The sequence below is a fragment of the Eptatretus burgeri genome, chromosome 4, assembly GCF_056783735.1.
Source record: "Eptatretus burgeri isolate ZD-2024b chromosome 4, Ebu_testis_v1, whole genome shotgun sequence".
In the NCBI taxonomy this organism is placed as follows: Eukaryota; Metazoa; Chordata; class Myxini; order Myxiniformes; family Myxinidae; genus Eptatretus; species Eptatretus burgeri.
The window spans coordinates 84,616,312-84,635,390 of NC_140964.1; the positions used below are offsets into that span (position 1 = coordinate 84,616,312).

General features: G+C 42.9%; 1 protein-coding gene across 7 annotated transcripts in view; it reads right to left on the reverse strand.

Moving 5' to 3' along the window:
• Positions 1 to 19,079, reverse strand: part of LOC147028573 (septin-2-like) — a 159,349-nt gene that overhangs the window by 63,952 nt on the left and 76,318 nt on the right. For 5 of the 7 annotated variants that reach the window (XM_085879107.1, XM_085879106.1, XM_085879111.1 and 2 more), the window contains 3 exons: positions 12,522 to 12,608; positions 12,260 to 12,383; positions 4,378 to 4,512 (listed from right to left, as the gene is read on the reverse strand). In XM_085879107.1, the coding sequence (XP_085735233.1) occupies positions 4,378 to 4,512; positions 12,260 to 12,383; positions 12,522 to 12,608 (346 nt within the window). The other 2 variants (XM_085879109.1, XM_085879108.1) reach the window with 1 other exon arrangement.

Consider the following 19,079-nt stretch of genomic DNA (forward strand, 5'->3'; position numbering starts at 1 on the left):
TCTCGTTAACTGAAGTGCATTAGTGCCCCTGTTATGCCTAATCTCCTCCAACCCTATATTAATCTGCTAATGCTCCATCCTTTGTTGTTCAACTCTTCCAACATTTAGCTCAACTCCTGCTAAAAAAATGATTAGTTCAATATCTGAATGTTGTCTCATACCATCATTGTAAAATGGTGGTCATTAAAGTAGAACAAATGTACTAAAGAAAATGTGATGGACAGCTATAAAACAAACGACGGTTTAAGAGTCAGTCATGAGAATCTCTTCGAGAGAAAAAAAAACAAGGGGGGAGGAATTAGGAGGTATTTCTGTATGGATGATCAAGGCTCATGGAAGAGCTAAAGCAGAATGGAAGGGAAGAAAACGGTGAGGGGGGGGGGGAGACATCAACAGCAGAGTAGAAATGATGGCAAGAGTGATATCAAGGTGAGGGGGGAGGAGTACACATTAATGAGCAAAAGCCTCAGACAAACAATGACATTTTCTCTCGTAAACATAATGCAGTACTTCTCCAATGCGAACACCATCATCTCCACAATGATGTTAATCGACAGTAAATCACAGCAATTTCATCGATGTTTATATTTTGCAGCTCATGTGAATATAAATGTTAACGACGGAATTATCATATGGACTGTTTGAAAAAGGTTTATAAACTCCGTCTCCTTCCCAATAATCTCCTTCTGTTCTGCTAATTATCCAGTCTTCCCCAAACCAACACACCAACATCTGTCATCTGGAAATTATAAGAATCTGTAAACAAAACTTGCTTTGCACTCAATGCAAGCATACTGCCATCAACTGCTGCATGCTTCCATGTTGTCTCCATGCCAGCATTCTACCCTTCCCATGTTCTCCATTCCACCCCCGCCCCCCACCCAACCCCAAACATGCTCTCCTGACCTCCCCCACCCCCGAAGCTTCCTTTCCTTTCCCCGTTTGGATCTCCATCATTCGAGGTCTTCATTCCAATGCAACAGAATTATACTCATTGACTGCTGCTGCTTCTCCAGACATGCTGTGCTTTAGAGAAACATTCCTCTTGCAGACTTCACCTCTGCCCTCATGATGGTGTCACTGATTTTGTCAAAAACACACCAACCCCCACTGCTCATGCTCTGCACCGATCCATCCAATGTTCTTGGAATACCTTTGGTTACACATTCTCCTCCATAATAATCAATTATTAACTCATCTGGACTTTAATCTGGTGAGCTTATGCGATCGAGCAGTGTCCGTAGGTGAGTGAGTGAGTAAACACTTCAGTCATTATCGCTTTAACCAATTGGCTCTTAACCTGGGGGACGCGCCCCCTTAGGGGGCGTGAGTAATTTCCAGAGGGGGCGCGAAGCCGGAGGAAAAAGCAGGAATTTCTCTAATTATTTTTGGAATTCTCTAAAGTGTTTGCATAATATCGTGATGAACATTTAAAAAAAAACAAAAGTATCGCCTTTAATAATTTTTGTTTTCTATTCGCTACTAGGCCTACCATTTCCTGCATTAAAATTAAACATTTATTTAAATTTAATACTGAAATTTAATATAAAAATTTATTTTTCTCACAGATTTGCAGTACCCATTTCAAACTAAATCATTCGCAATGAGTGCAAAAAAAAGCGGAAGTATCTTGATGAATATATTCGATTTGGATGTGTCCCTCCAAAAGGGTGACACAGAGGTACCCAATGCGTAATATGCCACAAGACTCTGAGCAATGATGGCAAGTGGCCCACACGCTTGGAACGCCACTTGAAGACAATGCATCCTGCTCTAGCTGCCAAACCCAAGGTATTCTTTGAAACAAAAAGGCAGTCCTTGAAGCAAGCGAAGATGGACAGCAGTGGAGCATTTCGGCAACAGACTTCAAAGGTTGTTGAGGCTTCCTATGAGATCGCCATGTTGATTGCAAAGAGCAAAAAGAGCCATAACATCGGAGACTCTCATAAAACCAAGTGTACAGCGTGCAGCAGAGCTCGTTCTGAGGAAGGATAGTGCAAACAAGCTTTCCCAAATCTCTCTATCAAACGATACCATCAAGGGAAGGATCGATGAAATGTCTCAAGACATCAAACATCAAGTTCTCGACCAAGTAAGAGCTTCTTCTGTATTTGCCATCCAGTTGGACGAAACGACTGATGTTGCTCAGTGTTCTCAGCTACTAATGTATGCTCGTTTCGTGTCAGGCAATAGTGTAAAAGAGGAAATGCTCTTCTGCCATCCCATGGAAAGTTATACAACAACAACAGATATTTTTCAAGTGGTATCAAACTTCTTCCAGGAAACCCAACTTTCGTGGGACTCACTGGTAGTGAGTTCGAGGTCTTCATTCCAATGCAACAGAATTATACTCATTGACTGCTGCTGCTTCTCCAGGTGTGCACTGATGGAGCTCCGGCCATGCTTGGTTTTCAATCTGGTTTCACAACAAGAGTGAAAGAAAAAAGTCCATCTGCTATCAGCTATAGGTACGCACTGCATCCTTCATCGTGAAACCTTAGCATCCAGAACTCTACCTGCTGAAATGAGGGATGTAATGAACCTGGCTATCAAGGGAGTCAACTTCATCAAAGCTGGAGCCTTAAACAGTCGTCTCTTCAAACAGCTGTGTGTGGATATGGATTGTGACCATCAAGCCTTGCTTTTCCACACAAACGTACGATGGCTTTCGAAGGGAAACATGCTTGGACGGCTTTATGAACTACGACAAGAAGTGGCAACATTTCTAGATTCGTAGCAGAAAGCAGATCTCCATGACAAGTTCCAGTCTGAAGGATTTTTCCTATCTCTCGCTTACCTGGTGGACATCTTTGAAGCACTGAATGCCATCAATCTCAAAATCCAAGAGAAAAACATGAACATAATCATGCTCCATGACGTCATTCGAGCCTTCATGGCCAAACTCGACCTCTGGAAATGTTGAATTCAGGATGGAAATACAGCCAGTTTTGCTAACTTGGATTCTGCTCTCATTCACAGTTACCTTGATTCTGAGTTAAAGAAACAAATAATTACTCATCTGACTGAATTGAAAGCAGAATTCATCAGATACTTTCCGTATATAGATGAGAAGCGCGAAGCATGGAAATTCATTCGGATCCCATTTCAATGTGAAGTAGCTGATATTTCAGACGAAGTGCAAGAGGAGTTCGAGTTAAAGTTCAACTCCTCGGCTGAAGAAGGCTTCAAAAAACTGGATCTAGAGACGTTCTGGGTCGCGTACCTTCCTGTTTACCCTTTGATCTCACATAAAGCTCTTTGGATTCTGACAATGTTTAGATCAACGTGTCTTTGTGAAGCTGCATTTTCCACGCTCGTTGCTGTCAAGACCAAGTACAGAAACAAGCTGAACGTTGAAAGGTACTTGCATTGTGCTCTCTCTGGCATTTGACCACGCATTCAAGATCAGGAAGCTAAGAAACAATGTCAAGTATCTCATTAAATATGCTGTGTCAATGAATGTTGCTAATGCAGAATTCTTTGTTCAATAAAAAGACTAAAAACACACATTTTTTTTAATTTTTCCTTTTAATTCAGGAGGGAATTTTAATCATTTGGTTGAAGATTTTAGGGGGGGGAGGGAGGGGCCATAGTTGGCAAGGATCAACTACTAGAAGGGACGTGGTGGTAAAAAGGTTAAGAACCACTACTTTAACCAAACACATTTTGATGAAACTTGGCCACAAGCCTAATATCTGATGCCTAACAAAGGTATATTGACCGCATCAAAATCTGCGCTCATTAAGGGGTTATAAGGGGGTGCGGGGGGGGGGGTATTTGACATCCGAAATAGGTATTTGCTCTTTTCTGAAACTACACTCATGATTTTGATGAAAGTTGACCACACCCTTCATCAGCTGTGATGCACCAAAGTTTTTCATGGATTAATAAATAAGTAAATAATAAAGGGGTTTGCCGGGGGGGGGGGGTTGAGTGACTGTTGCGCCTGATCCAGGTGAGCTTCAAGATGATGGTCCTGTTGTTATTGGTCTTTGTAGTGCGTCATCGAGCAAGCTATGATGACTCCATATATATCTCTCTTCCTACTAAAATGGACAGATGAGTAGCCATCCATCCCAAATCTCTCTTCCTCATCTGTGGTGATTTTGATCGTCACTATGCGAGTTCATTGAGAGTTGGCTGAACAAAGTCCAGCCATAGAATCACCACTAAAGCCTTCTGCCAGTCTGTGGGTCCAACCTCATTTGTGTGGGCCCAAACCATGTCTCTGCAAATGGAATGTCCTTCCAGCAGGACTTGGACAAACTAACTTTCCCTCCAACTTCTCCTGTTCCTACTTTTCTCCTATGATCAAGCATGTTCTGATTAAAAAAAAAGTCGATGAAGACGTGCAAGATACAAAGATGGCTTACATACCCATGCCCAAATGGAGAAAGGAAGTAGAAGCAGCAGTGGACACGGGAATCAGTGATGTGACGCCGGTTCAAACCCGATTCATCATGTAGGTATTTCTCAAACTGTGTGTCAACGTAGTTCAGTATCGTTTGGAAGCTAATCAAAAGAGTAAAAACAAACATCACTATTTTAAAATGACTTGCAACACAAAATAGCCAGGATTTATAGCATTTTAATCAAAATAATTACAATTTTTAAATCCTTGGCTCGAATCATAAAACAAATTTTGTCAAAGTACTATTAATTTGGTGTATACACTGTTCAAATATGAAAGCAATGTTGTTCAATTGATTTTGGAAAGACAAACTATCTTGATGGTGTTGCTCTTCAAAAAAAAAATTATCATGCACGTCTCAAGGCATTTCCCAATTAAAGTATAATCTTTATCCCACATGCACGAAGTGAAAAGCAGTGTGAAGCGGTTGGTTCACTTTATCTGTCTGCAGACGTCAGTCTATGATTGCGGAGCAACTTGATATCAATTGAATTTTATATTTTGAACACTGAAGAACATGAATCGGAACACAAACCTGCAGCTTAGCAGGATTTTGGATCTGAATTTTGCAAATTGTATGGAATCTCGTCCCGATCATGCATGCGCAGAGAGTACCAAGGTCTAGTATGTGTGCCGTTTGGCAGTCAAACAAAATTGAAAATCATTCCAAACAGTAAACTTACTGTTTTGCGGACGTCATAAAGGACACAAACAACAGGCACGAATAACTAATTAAAATATGTTAAAGAAGGTGCGGTAATAGACGGTAAATCAACGGCAGTAAAACTTCTGAAATAAGTTTTTTTCTATAGCATTTAAAACCTTAATTTTATTTCAAATTAATTATACACTTGAACAGTGAAGAACACAAAATGCCTTGTTTCCACTTCCAAAATTTTTTTAGCAGTACATAGACAAAATATTCTGCCATTTTACACCATCTCGAACAATCAAATTTTCCGCTTGATCTTTAACTTGCTTTATATGCATGACGAATAAAAAAAACAAAAAAAAAAACATCTTTACGCATGGGAAAATGCCCCGAGAATTATGGGTGGGTTAATTCCCCCAGAATGGTCTTATTTTAGTACGACTTGTAATAACCCTTCCTACCCCAAAATAGTACCATTTCAGACACTCACATCGAGAGAATTGCGATTCTCCCCCAACTCTGAACAACTTTCGTTCACTGCATAAAACCTTCCCGTCCACCCCAAGCACAACCACCACTTTTCAAACTCATTCCGTTCCACAGAAGTGCATATAAATCAAACAAACAAACAAACAAACAAGAAGAAGACGTCATGCAGAGCATGATACTTACAAAATCCACAAAACAAATTTGACCTTAACAATAATCGGTGGTTGAATTCAATGACCAAATATGCAACTCTTCAAATTTCAAGTCAATGGGATGAAAATTGACAATTTCAGAAATCCGGCCAATGCCCTTTTGGCCTATGTAAACCTCCAAAATAATTGGTGGTTGAATTTAGTGACCTGATATGCAAATCCACTTCAAATTTCAAGTCAATGGAATGAAAATTGAGGATTTTAGAAATACCACCTTGGTTGTTGACCTTAAAAATAATTGGTTGGTTGAATTCAGTGACCTGAAATATAAATCCTCTTCAAATTTCAAGTCAATCGGATGAAAAGTGAGGATTTTAGAAATGTGTCAAATTTGACCTTTGGCCCATGTTGACCTTTTGACCTCAAAAACAATAGGTTTCTTGCCAATGACAAACTCCACCATGTGGTGAAGTTTTGGGAAGATCGGTTTACAATTGTGACCTGTAGACGATTGGCAAACAGACAGACAGACATAATAACAAAATCGACTAACCAATATACTTGAAAAATCTTCAATTTTGTAAGTAACAAGAACAGCGCTCGGTAAAGAGCATCCACCAAGCTAAGAGTTTATATTTTGTATCCCACTTCTTGTTCATTCGTATGCAGCACAAGGCTGCACGGTAGCATTGTTGGATGAGGGCACGGCTGTGCCGCTGATGCAATGTCTTCTGCTGGTTAGGGCAGGAATTTGGCCATGGTGCCGGCGATAGCTCACCTACTCTTCATGAAGAATAGCAAGGGATCTTTAATGTCGACCAACTAATGCTGGCAGACGGGACACCCATTTAACGTCTAAGTGACAGCACACACATTGATGAATGACCTGAGCTGTAAAACACCAGGACAACAGTTTATAAGCTTGGCTGAGAAATGGATCACTGATAATTCTGTTCAGCTTATCACCATGTGTCATATAAAGTATTAGCAGAGGTATCTGCACCTTGTGCAGAAATAATTTAGAGTTTAGAAAAAGAGAGCCATGTACTACTGTATGTATTGTTATGGTTGTGGGGGTAGATGGAGGAATTTAATAGGAAAGTAAGGATTGAATAGAGTTGTTTGGTCCGTGGACATGTAGGAGACATCATGATGTAATTAAGTAGGGAAACTGTGAGCTTAAGTGTTATGTGTCACCACATGGGGGTTTTGTGGTGTCAATTGGATAGGGAGTAAGAATAAGTTCCCCCAGTATGTGATTGCCCCCCTGTAACCTATTCCTAAGTTTTTGCATTTACAAGTGAGCCAAACATGCCGAGCAGGCAGAAGCCCTGCCTCCAAGGGTGACGGTGGGCAAAGTCACGCCCACGAGGCTGATTGATGGGCGCGATGTCAGAAGCGAGGCAGGCATGCCGAACAGACAGAGAGGCCCCACCTTCCCGGGTTTCATGCGAGCAAGCCACACCCCAGAGGTGGAACGGTGGTTCGGTGTGATGTCAGACAGAGTTCAGAGGAGGAACGCACAAGTGCAGAGTGAGGGACGCACGTGGTCGAGAGAGAACATAGTTAGGATATGGCCTGTAAGAACAAGGCTTTACAGCTGGCTTCCCTTTGGCGCAAGAAGAAGACGGCACGATTCTCGTATTCATGCTGAGACAATTTGGCTCGTGTACTGAGCAAGACACTGGCCATCGACTCTTGGCTGGTCATGTGGGATGGGCCTCAAGGCCTCGTGTGTGTGTGTCACCGAAGGGGACGGCATGATTCTGCAAAGCCGCGGTGTCGGTGAGGACGATCAACGAAGAAGCTGCACATGGTCTCTGAGTCGTGGTGTTGAATACCGCTCACGAATTGCCTGACGGACGTTCCTGCTGTGAGGGAGCGACTTGGTGCTATTTTGCGCGCGTGTCTACACATGCAGGACGAAGCGCTTCTATTCCAAATTTCATAAAGACCATCTCTGGAATAAGCTTTTTCTTCTTCTTCTTCTTCTTCTTCTTCTTCTTTCGGCTGCTCCTGTTAGGGGTTGCCACAGCGGATCACCCGTATGATCCGCGTAGTGATTTGGCACATGTTTTACGCCGGATGCCCTTCCTGACGCAACCCTGGTCGCCTCTTACGACACAGGGATATGGTACACCTATTTTAACCGGGGTATACACTGGCCCAGTATACTGGTACTCATTTCGCCGACCTCGGAAGGATGACAGGCTGAGTCAACCCCCTGGTGTATTAATTCAGTGGCTCAACGGGGCTTGAACTCGGGACCTTTTGGATCCCAAGCCGCTGCCCTAACACCAGGATCATCTCTGGAATAAGCTAAGTACCAGAATAAGGGAGGGATTTTCTTTTATTTTGTTTCCCCTTGTCCATATTCAAGTCTGTGTAGAGGTGCCTCAACTTTATGTTTAATTTACCTCAATTATTCCATTTATAATTACCCTTGTAAATATTTTTATTGTCATTAAATACCATGTTCATTTTAAGTTGCTGTGTCTGTGTATTTGCCATGGGGTTTGAGAATAAACACCCCGTGCTGCGATTCCCTGTGCCTCCGTCGCTCCGCCATTGCACCCCACCCTTCCCGCACACGTTATAATATCCAAGGATCAACGTGTCTTCCACCTTATCAGGAAACTGCTCGACTATCCGGTCTGGCAGTGTTAACCGCCTGTCTCCACAAATTCAGTCAGGGGAATTAACCTGGACTGCCAGCGCCATGATAGTATAATCCTTCCGATAAATCACGGACGGTGTTTGTTCGTTTGTCATGCTACTCCTTCAACAGTTCTGGGCTAATTACATCCAGACTTGCTCCATAGGATCAGCATGACCCCAAGTAATGTGGTAGAGTGATTTTATCTTTGCCGGTGGTCTTGGGGGATGCAAATTCTTGATGTAAATGTGTATCGTGTATCACCACCTCCAGGTGGGAGAGGGCATCACAAGTCTCCACCATTTACAGTGCAGTATTCCTGTCCCCACATTTTCTAGTGCATTGAGGCTTTTTGAATTATAAGCACTAAGTATGCGTTTGCTTCGTGCACGCAACTCGGGTTATTTTTATTGCCAATACAGAGCTGTCAGTTGCCTATACACCACCCAAATAAAAGTATGCATCAGAAGAACGTGTTGCATACTTGGAACAAGATCGCCTGTAGTGCGGGTACTCTGCTGGTTCCAATTAATTAATCATATATACTGTTGCGGAAATGGCCCATAGTGTTTTATTAACCTCCGCCATCGAAGATCGGAGGTTACTGTTTTCACCCCTTTCTGTTTGTTTGTGTTTGTTTACAGTATAATGGAAAAACTCCGACGGATTTCGACGAAACTTGGTGGGGTGATTAGGTATGGTCCAAGGATCATGCCATTAGATTTTGGACTTGGTCGAAAATCCAATATGGCCGCTATGGCGGCCATTTTGAAAAAGATATTTGAATTTTTTTTTTTTTTGCATTTCTACATGTTTTAAGTGATTTCCAACCCCCCCCCAAAAAAAAATTGTTGGAGGAAAAAAAAATTTTGCAACTTTTTTTTCAACAAAATTTAGAATTTTTTTTTTTTGCATTTCTACATGTTATAAGTGATTTCCAACAAAAAACATGCCAAAATTATAATTGCAGCTGATTTTGGAACTTCAGGTGGATATACCCACATAAAATCAATTTGTCTCAAGGAATCTAGTTATGACGAATGAATTGAGTATGTAAAAGATAAGAGTAAAAGGGAAAGTTGCAAACTATAACTCTGTGAGCACTGTTGACGTCAAATTGAATGAATAGGATATCAGGTTCACTTAAGTGACCCAGCAGTATTGGCGGCAGAGGTTTTGCACTCTACAGAGTGCTCCCCCTCCAGTTAAATATAGGATTAGCCCAGATCCCCCATTAAATGCATGTTTAGCCAGGTTGTTCAGTAAATGGACGCTACATTTGTGTCGGAAGGTGTAAGAGGCTGTTTATTGTTCAAACAGTGGTGGTGGACCGAGAGGTTTTTCTTCTTCCTTCCTCTCTCTGGACAATAGTCCCCACCCAGCGCTCTGAGGGGGAGTGGCCTAGAGAAGGAAGTGAAACTGCATGGAGGAGCCAGGGGGTTTTTTTGAGGCGGGCGAGCTTCGGGAAGGCGGTGGTGAACTTGAGCGAGCCGAGTCTGCCATTTTGGCAGTAAGAGAAACTGCCTGCGGGCCGATTCTGCCATTTTGGCAGTAATAGAAACTGACTGCGGGCAGAGTCTGCCATTTTGGCAGTGGGAGAGGCTGCCTGCACGTCGAGTCTGCCATTTTGGCAGGAAGGGAGGCTGCTTGCACGTTGAGTCGGCGATCGACTTTCATGAGGAGGTCCTCGACACGTTTGTCGATCCGCCTGCTGGAGCCCAGCACCTCGATTTGGCCTGATTTGGTGAACAGGCCAGGCCTGGACTTGTATTCTGGACTTTGTGAAAAGCTAGCTGGAGCATACCACCGTGGATCTTTCGCTCTGGTGCAGTCGACCTCGCGGGGTCTGAACGCGCCGAGGCTGCGTGTGTGAGGGCTGCAACACATGGACAAGCGCCATTTTGCCACGCGGCGTGTACGAGCTTGGGTGCTCAAATCCGTGGACATCGGCATGTCACGAGCCACATTCGTGCTTTGACACTTTCCTCTCGTCCATGAAACATCACCAAGTACTCTGTGTCTTGTCTGCATGCTGTCCATGTCTTGTCTGCATGTTGTTTAACGTTTATCTCATTAGTGTCCCCTTCGAAACCCGTAGCTCCCTAGTTAAGAACGGGTAATAGATTAATTATAACATAGTCGTGAATGTTTTGCTTGTGTTGTGTTTCCCCGATGTGTCCCCAATAAATCTGGCTGATTCGTATGGAGTTGCCGCTTTGAATTAATTAGTTCCGCACCGAGGAATGATCCGCTCAATTTGGATATAAAAAACCAAAATGGTTACAGACTGGCAGAATTCGCTCGGTATCTGACAAAACCAGTCTGTAACCGGGGTCTATTTCCCCAACTGGTAAGGTCCAGGGGTACGTTGGTATCGCGATTCGAGACGCGTGACCCGAGGCCTGTGCCGAACCAGCCGGTGTTATAACCCCGGAGACGGCGATGGTTGAGTGACGCCGAATACTCAACATTTGGCTGTCAAGAGAAGGGTGCGAAAACCCAAACTGGTTATGGACAGTGATTGACATCACTCGTCCGAATTCCACCACCGCTGAATCCTTTACAATACCTTAGCAGGAAATACTGTAATAATAATAATAATAATAATTTAACGATTAATACAATATCTGCAATGTTTAATATAGCACAACAAGCAAGAACACAACATTAGGCAACACTACATAAAAATAATAACGACTGCAGTGCCTCGGGGTAGACAATATTTCGAGTCTGATTGTTGGGTGCCAGAATTGTGAGTTTGGCGATATAGATAAGATGATTTGTAATACTGCCTACCACTGGATGGTGCTATATAACACATTTACCTAGATAGAATTGGGGTCTTCCCCCACCCTGAACCCCCTACCCTATAAGTTTGAAAATGTTTTCTTTCATCTCCATTTGCCAAGAGGATTCCAACGGTATGAAATATGATGGGGTTACCACCGGTGGGACCGATTTTATCGATGGACAGCCAGAAAATACAACTACATATACTATAGATTTGATCTTCATTTTAAATCAATGATGACAAAATACTTGAAGACAATCTGAGACACCAAACTGTGAGTAAAAATCTGTCAGCATATTTAGGTAAAATATCTATTTTCCAGTCAACCATTCACATCTTTGACATTATTAGAATCTAAACCATTGATGTTAATCACATCAGAATTTCAGATTAAATTACTTGTTCCACCTTCAAAACACCATCACAAAATGAAAACTAGAGGGGGAGCACTCGGTAGAGTGCAAAACCTCCGTCACCAATACTGCTCGGTCACTCAAGTGAACCTGATATCCTATTCATTCAATTTGATGTCAACAGTGCTCACAGAGTTATAGTTTGCAACTTTCCCTTGTACATACTCAATTCATTCGTCATAACTATATTCCTTGAGACAGAAATTGATTTTACGTGGGTATATCCACCTGAAGTTCCAAAATCAGCCGCAATTATAATTTTGGCATGTTTTTTGTTAGAAATCACTTATAACATGTATAAATACAAAAAAAAAATAAAAAAAAATCGAAATTTTGTTGAAAAAAAGTTGCAAAAATTTCTTTTTTTCTCTAACAATTTTTTTTTTGGGGGGGGGGGTTGGAAATTACTTAAAACATGTAGAAATGCAAAAAAAAAAAATTCAAATATTTTTTCAAATTGGCCACCATAGCGGCCATATTGGATTTTCGACCAAGTCCAAAATGTAATGGCATGATCCTTGGACCATACCTAATCCCCCACCAAGTTTCGTCGAAATCCATCAAGGAGTTTTTCCATAATACTGTTCACAAACAAACAGAAAGGGGTGAAAACAGTAACCTCCGATCTTCGATGGTGGAGGTTAATTAAAAGCAAACTTGCAGTTACACTGATTATAAAGAATAATTATTCTTACTTTCCAGTGCTGTCCAAAGCATCTCCAAATCCTGGAGTGTCCACAACAGTGAGACGAAGTCTGACCCCTCTCTCCTCCATCTCCACTAACTTGGCTTCCATCTGGACTGTCCGTCGAATTCTCTCTGCACACACACAAACACACTCATGTCACTTTTAAGTGTATATAAAATAAATATGGATGTTGGGTAGGAGGTGAAAGAAATAGGAGATGGTTGAAAGAGCTCTGAAAGTCTGGAATGCTTTAAGGAGGTAGCACTGACCACTAGCTGGCGGTAGTTGTCTGTCTTTGTAGAGATCAGTAAGGAAGAGGCTGTTAATTAAAGTAGATTTTCCCAATCCAGACTCTCCTGCTCAAAACACACAATATAGTTTGTTGTCAACTGTTCCTGAATCACAACATACAATAGCAGATAAAAGTTATCTTGCAAGTTTTGTTCTGCAGAATTTTTGAAAGTAGAGTTAAGTTAATGAATCTTATCCTATTTTTCTAAGTATTACCAAACTACGCAATTGCATTTTGTCATGCAGCCTTAATCCCAGAAGTTGGAAATCTTTCAGACAGGTACACAACATTTTTCACATCCTCATACTTTTAATACTTCGCTTTAATGTTCCTCAAGTTGTCTGAAGGGATGGAATTCATTGTGACAAATTGGACTATGGGGTGTGAGGGGAGGGGGGGTAGTGGGCGGGGGGGGGAGCACTTTCCATCCCATCTCCACAAGAGAGGAAATTGCCACATTAGCACATGAAGGCAAGTTTATCACGTATCAATGTGACATTGTTCGACAGCAAACCTTGCCAGTTTGCACATTGCATGTTAAATGTCAACGAGTAAAGGATCAGCATTGTGCAAGAATATCTGCAACTAAAATGCCACTCGAAAAAGCGCACACCTCCACCAGGCTGAACAGGTCACGTTTTGTATCTCAATGACAGGCTGGATCTGGATCCAGACCTGAACCAAAACCTAATTGGCTTGTTTTTGTCACCAATCAAACTCATTCACCAAGTATCATCACAACTCGTCCACCACTTTTTGAAATGATCATGCTATGCATCATTTTTGGCCCCATTTCTCATGGTGAACAATAACTTAAAAAAACTTAATAAAGTCTTGTAAATGGGATCCGGATCAAGATCTTCACCAAAATTGAATCATTTGGTCCTCGTCACACACCCAATCTGTCCACCAAGTTTGGTCCGAATCAGTCCATAATATTTGGAGATATCGTGTTATGTATCGTTTTTAACTCAAAAACTCAATGGTGAAGTTGCTTTAAAAAAAAAAAAGCGTATCAAGCCTGGTGTTGCCTTAACGGTTAAGGTGGCTGGCTTGAGATCTTAGGGTCTTGAGTTTGAACCCCTGTCATGCCTTTGAAATAGCACCTCGTGGGTTGACTCAGCCCATCATCCCTCTGAGGTCAGCAAAAGGAGTACCAGCTTACTGGTAAGAGGTACACTGCAACAGGGGCACTGCATCAGTGGCACAGCTGCACTTTCAGAAATGATGCAACCAGCAGCCACATGCTGCATACGAAACAGCAATCTGTCCACCAAGATTGGTCGGAATCAGTGCACAACTTTTTGAGATATCGTGCTATATATCGTTTTTGGCCCAATCTCTCAATGGTGAAGAATCACTTAAGAAATTCTCGTGTCTGGATCCATATCCAGATCTTCACCAAAATCTAATCTTGAAATTCGTCCTTGTCACACATCAAACCTGTCCACCAAATTTCGTACGAATCTGCCCACAACTTTTTGAGATATTCTTCTCACAGACAGACAAACAGCCAAGGAAAAACAAATAAAACAGAAAACAAAAAACAACACGTAACCTCTATCCACATTCGGTGGCAGAGGTAATAATTACATCAATAACATCACAAAACACTTTTGAAGAAGTGTGCCCTTTTCTGATGGAAAATGACAGCTGGCATTAACAACGTTTTCCATAGGTAAACTCCCAATTCCATCATCTCCTGGCCAACATGCTGCGACGTCACCAGTATAACATGGCACCTTGGTCCGAAATGGGTTGTTTGAGTGAGTGGAGCGATTGCGATGTCGACGAGTGTAGCAGTATTTCTGAGTGCATATCGAAGACAATGACTTGGAAAGTGGGTGTTGCAGTATTAGCGACGATCAAGATAATGAAGCAGTAATCCAATGACGTCGCATTGAACCAGAGGCCAGTGATGAGAGGAAAGAACGCAGCTTTCAGAGGAACTCCGATAGCAACATTCATGATGAGGCCTACAGGCTTTTTAATGCAGATTACTGGTAAATAGACTTGCACATGTTCTTATTAGCAATTAACGATACATTTCAGCATGGATGGTATCAGTCTCAGAACCACAATATAGAGGTTACCTGCAGTCCCTGACAAGATTTTATTGTCGTAGGTCTGGGCAGGTATGTTAACCCCCCCTCCCCTGGACCCAATTGTGGTGGAGGGCGGTTAACACCGACCAGACTGGAAAGCCGAGTGGTTTTCCTTAGGAGGCGGACACATGATCCTCAGAGATTATGGCGCACATGGGAGGGGCACTGGCAGAGCTATGGATGCACAGCACATGGAAGCACAAGGGGGTTTATACTGGAAATGGGGTAAAACTCCTGGCATTTGTGGCATTCATGCTGAACTTCTCAAGGCTGGTGGAAATACTGTACCCAGTGTCATTGCATGCAGTTCTGTGCTCTGCATGGAACACAGGCATCATCCCAACTGACTGAAAAGGGGGCCTTGTTGTCACTCTCTGAAATAGTCTAGAAGCCAAAATCTGTAGCTAGCCTAGAAAATAGGTTCGCTGCTGATTTCATGTTAGAATGGTGCAACTGGTGTTTTTGAAGAGTCTAGGCATGACCAAGTCTAGTTCCACTTGTTGCCAAGTCTGCATCTGAATATTATGGCCGCCATCAGATTTAGTCTTTTTCTTACTGCAAATTGTACTAGCCAGAAATTTGTCATGATTGTGAAATACTATGTAATCTGACACGAGGAACACTATTTTGTGCTTTATTTTTGTACTGGATCACAACTTCTCACATAATTGACAACTTAAAGACGAAATTGAAAATGCACATACGAGCAATAAATGTGAAAAAGAAAATGTTTAGCACTATTGATGGAGATGGGTTTACAGTCAGTCAAAGGTTATTTCAACAGCTGTCATTCTTTCTAACACAAAATTACGTTGCTTTGCAGAAGAGAAAAGTGTTGTGAGAACACCCAAGTACAATTTTCAGAGCTATTGATCGGCTTGTACACTGAACGGGTTCCTACAAAGGGCTTTGCATCCACATGCTTTCGTGCAAGGCAGTCCATTCCGTGTACATTTGCACCGTCGAGTTGAGCATGACCCACGGCATTTGCATGTCATCAGTTCTACACAGTAAGCAGTAATAGGCTGTGCAGTCATGAGTCGCGGCTGAAATGTCTCGTTGCCATCTTTGACGACCTGTTCCCACCCACAGTTCTCAGGTGCAGGTAGATGTGGTTCAGATTCCAAGGCTCTTCTCCACACAAAAGTCTGGTAGTGCGCTCGCTTGATGTGTAGAATCAGAGCATCGCGAGTTGGAGGCAGATTCTCAATAGCTTTGGTCAGACTGAGAAACAGCCCAGGTGTTTGGGGGTCAGTTTTTTGCCTCCTGAAGCCACATGAATAATGTCTTGACAGATGCTCAGAACTTTGTTCTTGGTATCTGTCTCATCCGCTTCTTCATTGTCCATCTTGTCAGTGCTGTCACCACCACAAAGAAGCTTTACAAGCATGTACAGGGTTTCAGGTACAATTCGCTCTGCATTTTCTGTGTTCAGTCCACCGATAATGCTATGCCCTGGAGAGTGTTTTACGTCACTGTAAATCTTTATACCCACTCTGAAGATCCAGCTAAGGATTTCGTTCTCATGATGAGGCAGACTGCACTGGGCCAATTCATCTTCTTCAGAACTTTCACCTTCTTCAGATAAATCATTCACGGCGGTTCTCATGGCAAACTTTGTCACAGTTGAGGACGCAACTATGAGGGGTTTTGTGACATCCAATGGCTGCACGAATGTCACCTTGTCACTACCAAAGTGAACCTCCACTTTCTGCTTGAAATTGTAGCTTTTGTAGGCTCCAGCCTCAATTCCAAAATCATTCAATAACAGCATGCTGTAGTGTTCCCAGATGTTTTTCAGGGTAAACACATGTCCCTTCTGCAGCTCTTTCTCAAGCTGGTTCATCACATTTCTGAAACAGATGCTTTCAGGAGACTGGTTTTTCTCTCCACTCTCCTTTTTATACTTTCTGCGAAAAGAAACATAACACTTGAGGTGATATTTACCTTCAGCTGCCATCAAGTCTGAAACACCTGCAAACCTGTGACGCATGGTGGGGTCAAATTGGGCCAAACTAAGCATCCTGGATGATGTGTGATCAAATTCAACATTTGTCAGGGCACCAGCTTTTCCAGGAATGTCAGTCTGGCAGAAAGCGCATTTTGACCAATCCATAGCGCTGTGCGCGGATCTTAGTGACTTTGGGACATGGTATTTCTCTGAGGAACCTGATGTTGTGGGTATCTCTTCTGCGTAAGTCACAGATTGTGGCTGAATCCTTGACTTCAGTCTGTCTATTTTTTGTGCGTGAGTAAAGTCACTATAGCAGAATTTGTGCCATTGAATATTTTCGACGTGCTCCGGTACAGAATATTTTCTGATTCTTGAGAATGAGTCAACATATTTAGCGTCATTATATTTCTCTCTTTCTTTGCAACATTCAGCTGCAGTTTTCACACCAACGATTGTAGTCTTTCGAAGTGGCGTTGACTTGCTAGTTTTTGAACTGTCCTGGCAAATAAAGCATTTATTCCAGTCTACATGCTCTTCTTCTTCTCGATCCCTTGAACCCCCTGTGAGAAATCTTGCGGCTTTCATTTTTCAGTTAGTCCTGGGTAACAGAAAAACACACAGTTATGTAGTTTAGGTTCATTTTATAGCAAAGTTGTAAAATTCATTGATTGTGGTTTGTATAATCAGACATTCTAATTCGAGCCTGAACATTTCTTTAAAAATAATATAGTGAAAAACAAGTCATATTATTTTTAGAAAATGGATGGAGCAATGTTTTTTTCTATACTCCCATCAGCTCAGGCATGCTCAAAAACATGGAAATCGACCCTAATTTTGTAATTTCATGTCAATTTGCGGCTGAAATATGACGAAAAGTGTATTTAATGGCGACCATTTTGTAAACTGTCATGGCGGCCATACTATCCATATCCAGAGTTGGCAACAAGTTGATTCACGTTTGTGTGTGTCTGGACAGTCAATTTACACCTGTTGCACTATTCTAACACGGAATCAGCAGGGTCGTACACTATTCTGCATTGGGCCTCCTGACTAAAAAGGGAAGGGTGATTGCCAGGACTGCAACAACTACTGAGGGGTAACGCTGCTCTCAGTGCCAGGGAAGATCTTTCCTCAGATAATTATTGATAGGGTTCACCACCACCTGCTTGAGCACCAGTACCCAGAGCAGTCAGGCTTTCCACCAAAGAAGTCAACAATTGACCGTATCCTTGCCCTTCGGGTCCTCACCGAACGCAAACGAGACTTTCGGCATGGGCTGCTTGCAGCCTTTGTTGGTCTCTGCAAAGCATTCAATTCAGTGAATCGGATGTTATCTGGAGGACTCTTTGCCTTCGTGGGGTGCCACCACAACTGATCAATCTGATGTCTGAACTATACTCGGGCACTAAGAGTGCTGTGCGGTGTGGTGATACCATCTCCGACTTATTTCCAGTTGTTACTTGAGTTTGTCAGGGGTATATAATTGGCCCTCACACTTTTCAGCGCTTGCATGGACTGGATTATGGGGAGGATGTCAGAGAGATCAAGCTGCAGTGCATAGTTTGGGAATGTCAAGATCTCTGAACTTGATTTCGCAGACGATGCAGTCATCTTTGCGGAGACTGGATATCCATTTGAGGGCCCTCGAGGTGGTGAAAGGAGTCAGCCGCTGGGATTACGGGTTTCCTGCGTCAAAACTAAGATCCAAGCTTTCAATGGCATCTTGGTTGCTGCTATCTTGTCTGTACCTGTTTGTGGTGGGGATGTTGAGGTCACGGAGGTAATTCACTTACCTTGGCAGTGATATTCATGTCTCTGCTGACTGTGAGCCAGAGGTCAATAAAGTTTGGGCCGAGCCTGCAAAGTCATGGATTCACTGGATCATGGGGTCTGGCGCTGCCGGTACCTGTGCGGGAGGACGAAAGTCCGAGTCTTCAGGTCCTTGGTGCTTCCAGTCTTGCTCTGTGGATGTGAGACTTGGACTCTGACCAGGGATCTGAGATGGAGACTTAATTCCTTTGGTACCAGGTCTCTTTTGCAGAATCCTTGGCTATCGCTGGTCAGACTTTGTGCCCAACGAACGTTTGCTGAGAGAGACTTAAATGAGATTTGTTACCTGCATGGTCTGTGAGTGTCAGCTGCCACTGTACGGACCTGTGACTCGTTTTCCTGACGCTGATCCTGCTCACCAGATTCTCTCAGCGAGGGACCCTCATGAGTGGAGGAGGCCAATGGTCCAACCATGTGCCGTGGTTGCAGTCGGTTGATCGGCATCTCAAGGAGATGGGGATGGGCAGACATCTGCCTGGGGGATGGCCAGACAGAGGCCCCTGGAGAACCGGCAGAAAGTGGACGCAGTGACGCGCCACTCTGGCACATGCTCCCATACCTGACCTGACCTGATCCCAGTCAGACCTGCATTTGTCCTCCGTGTTCAAGATGATATACCTGAGTCATCCAATCTTCTTGCCTTAAT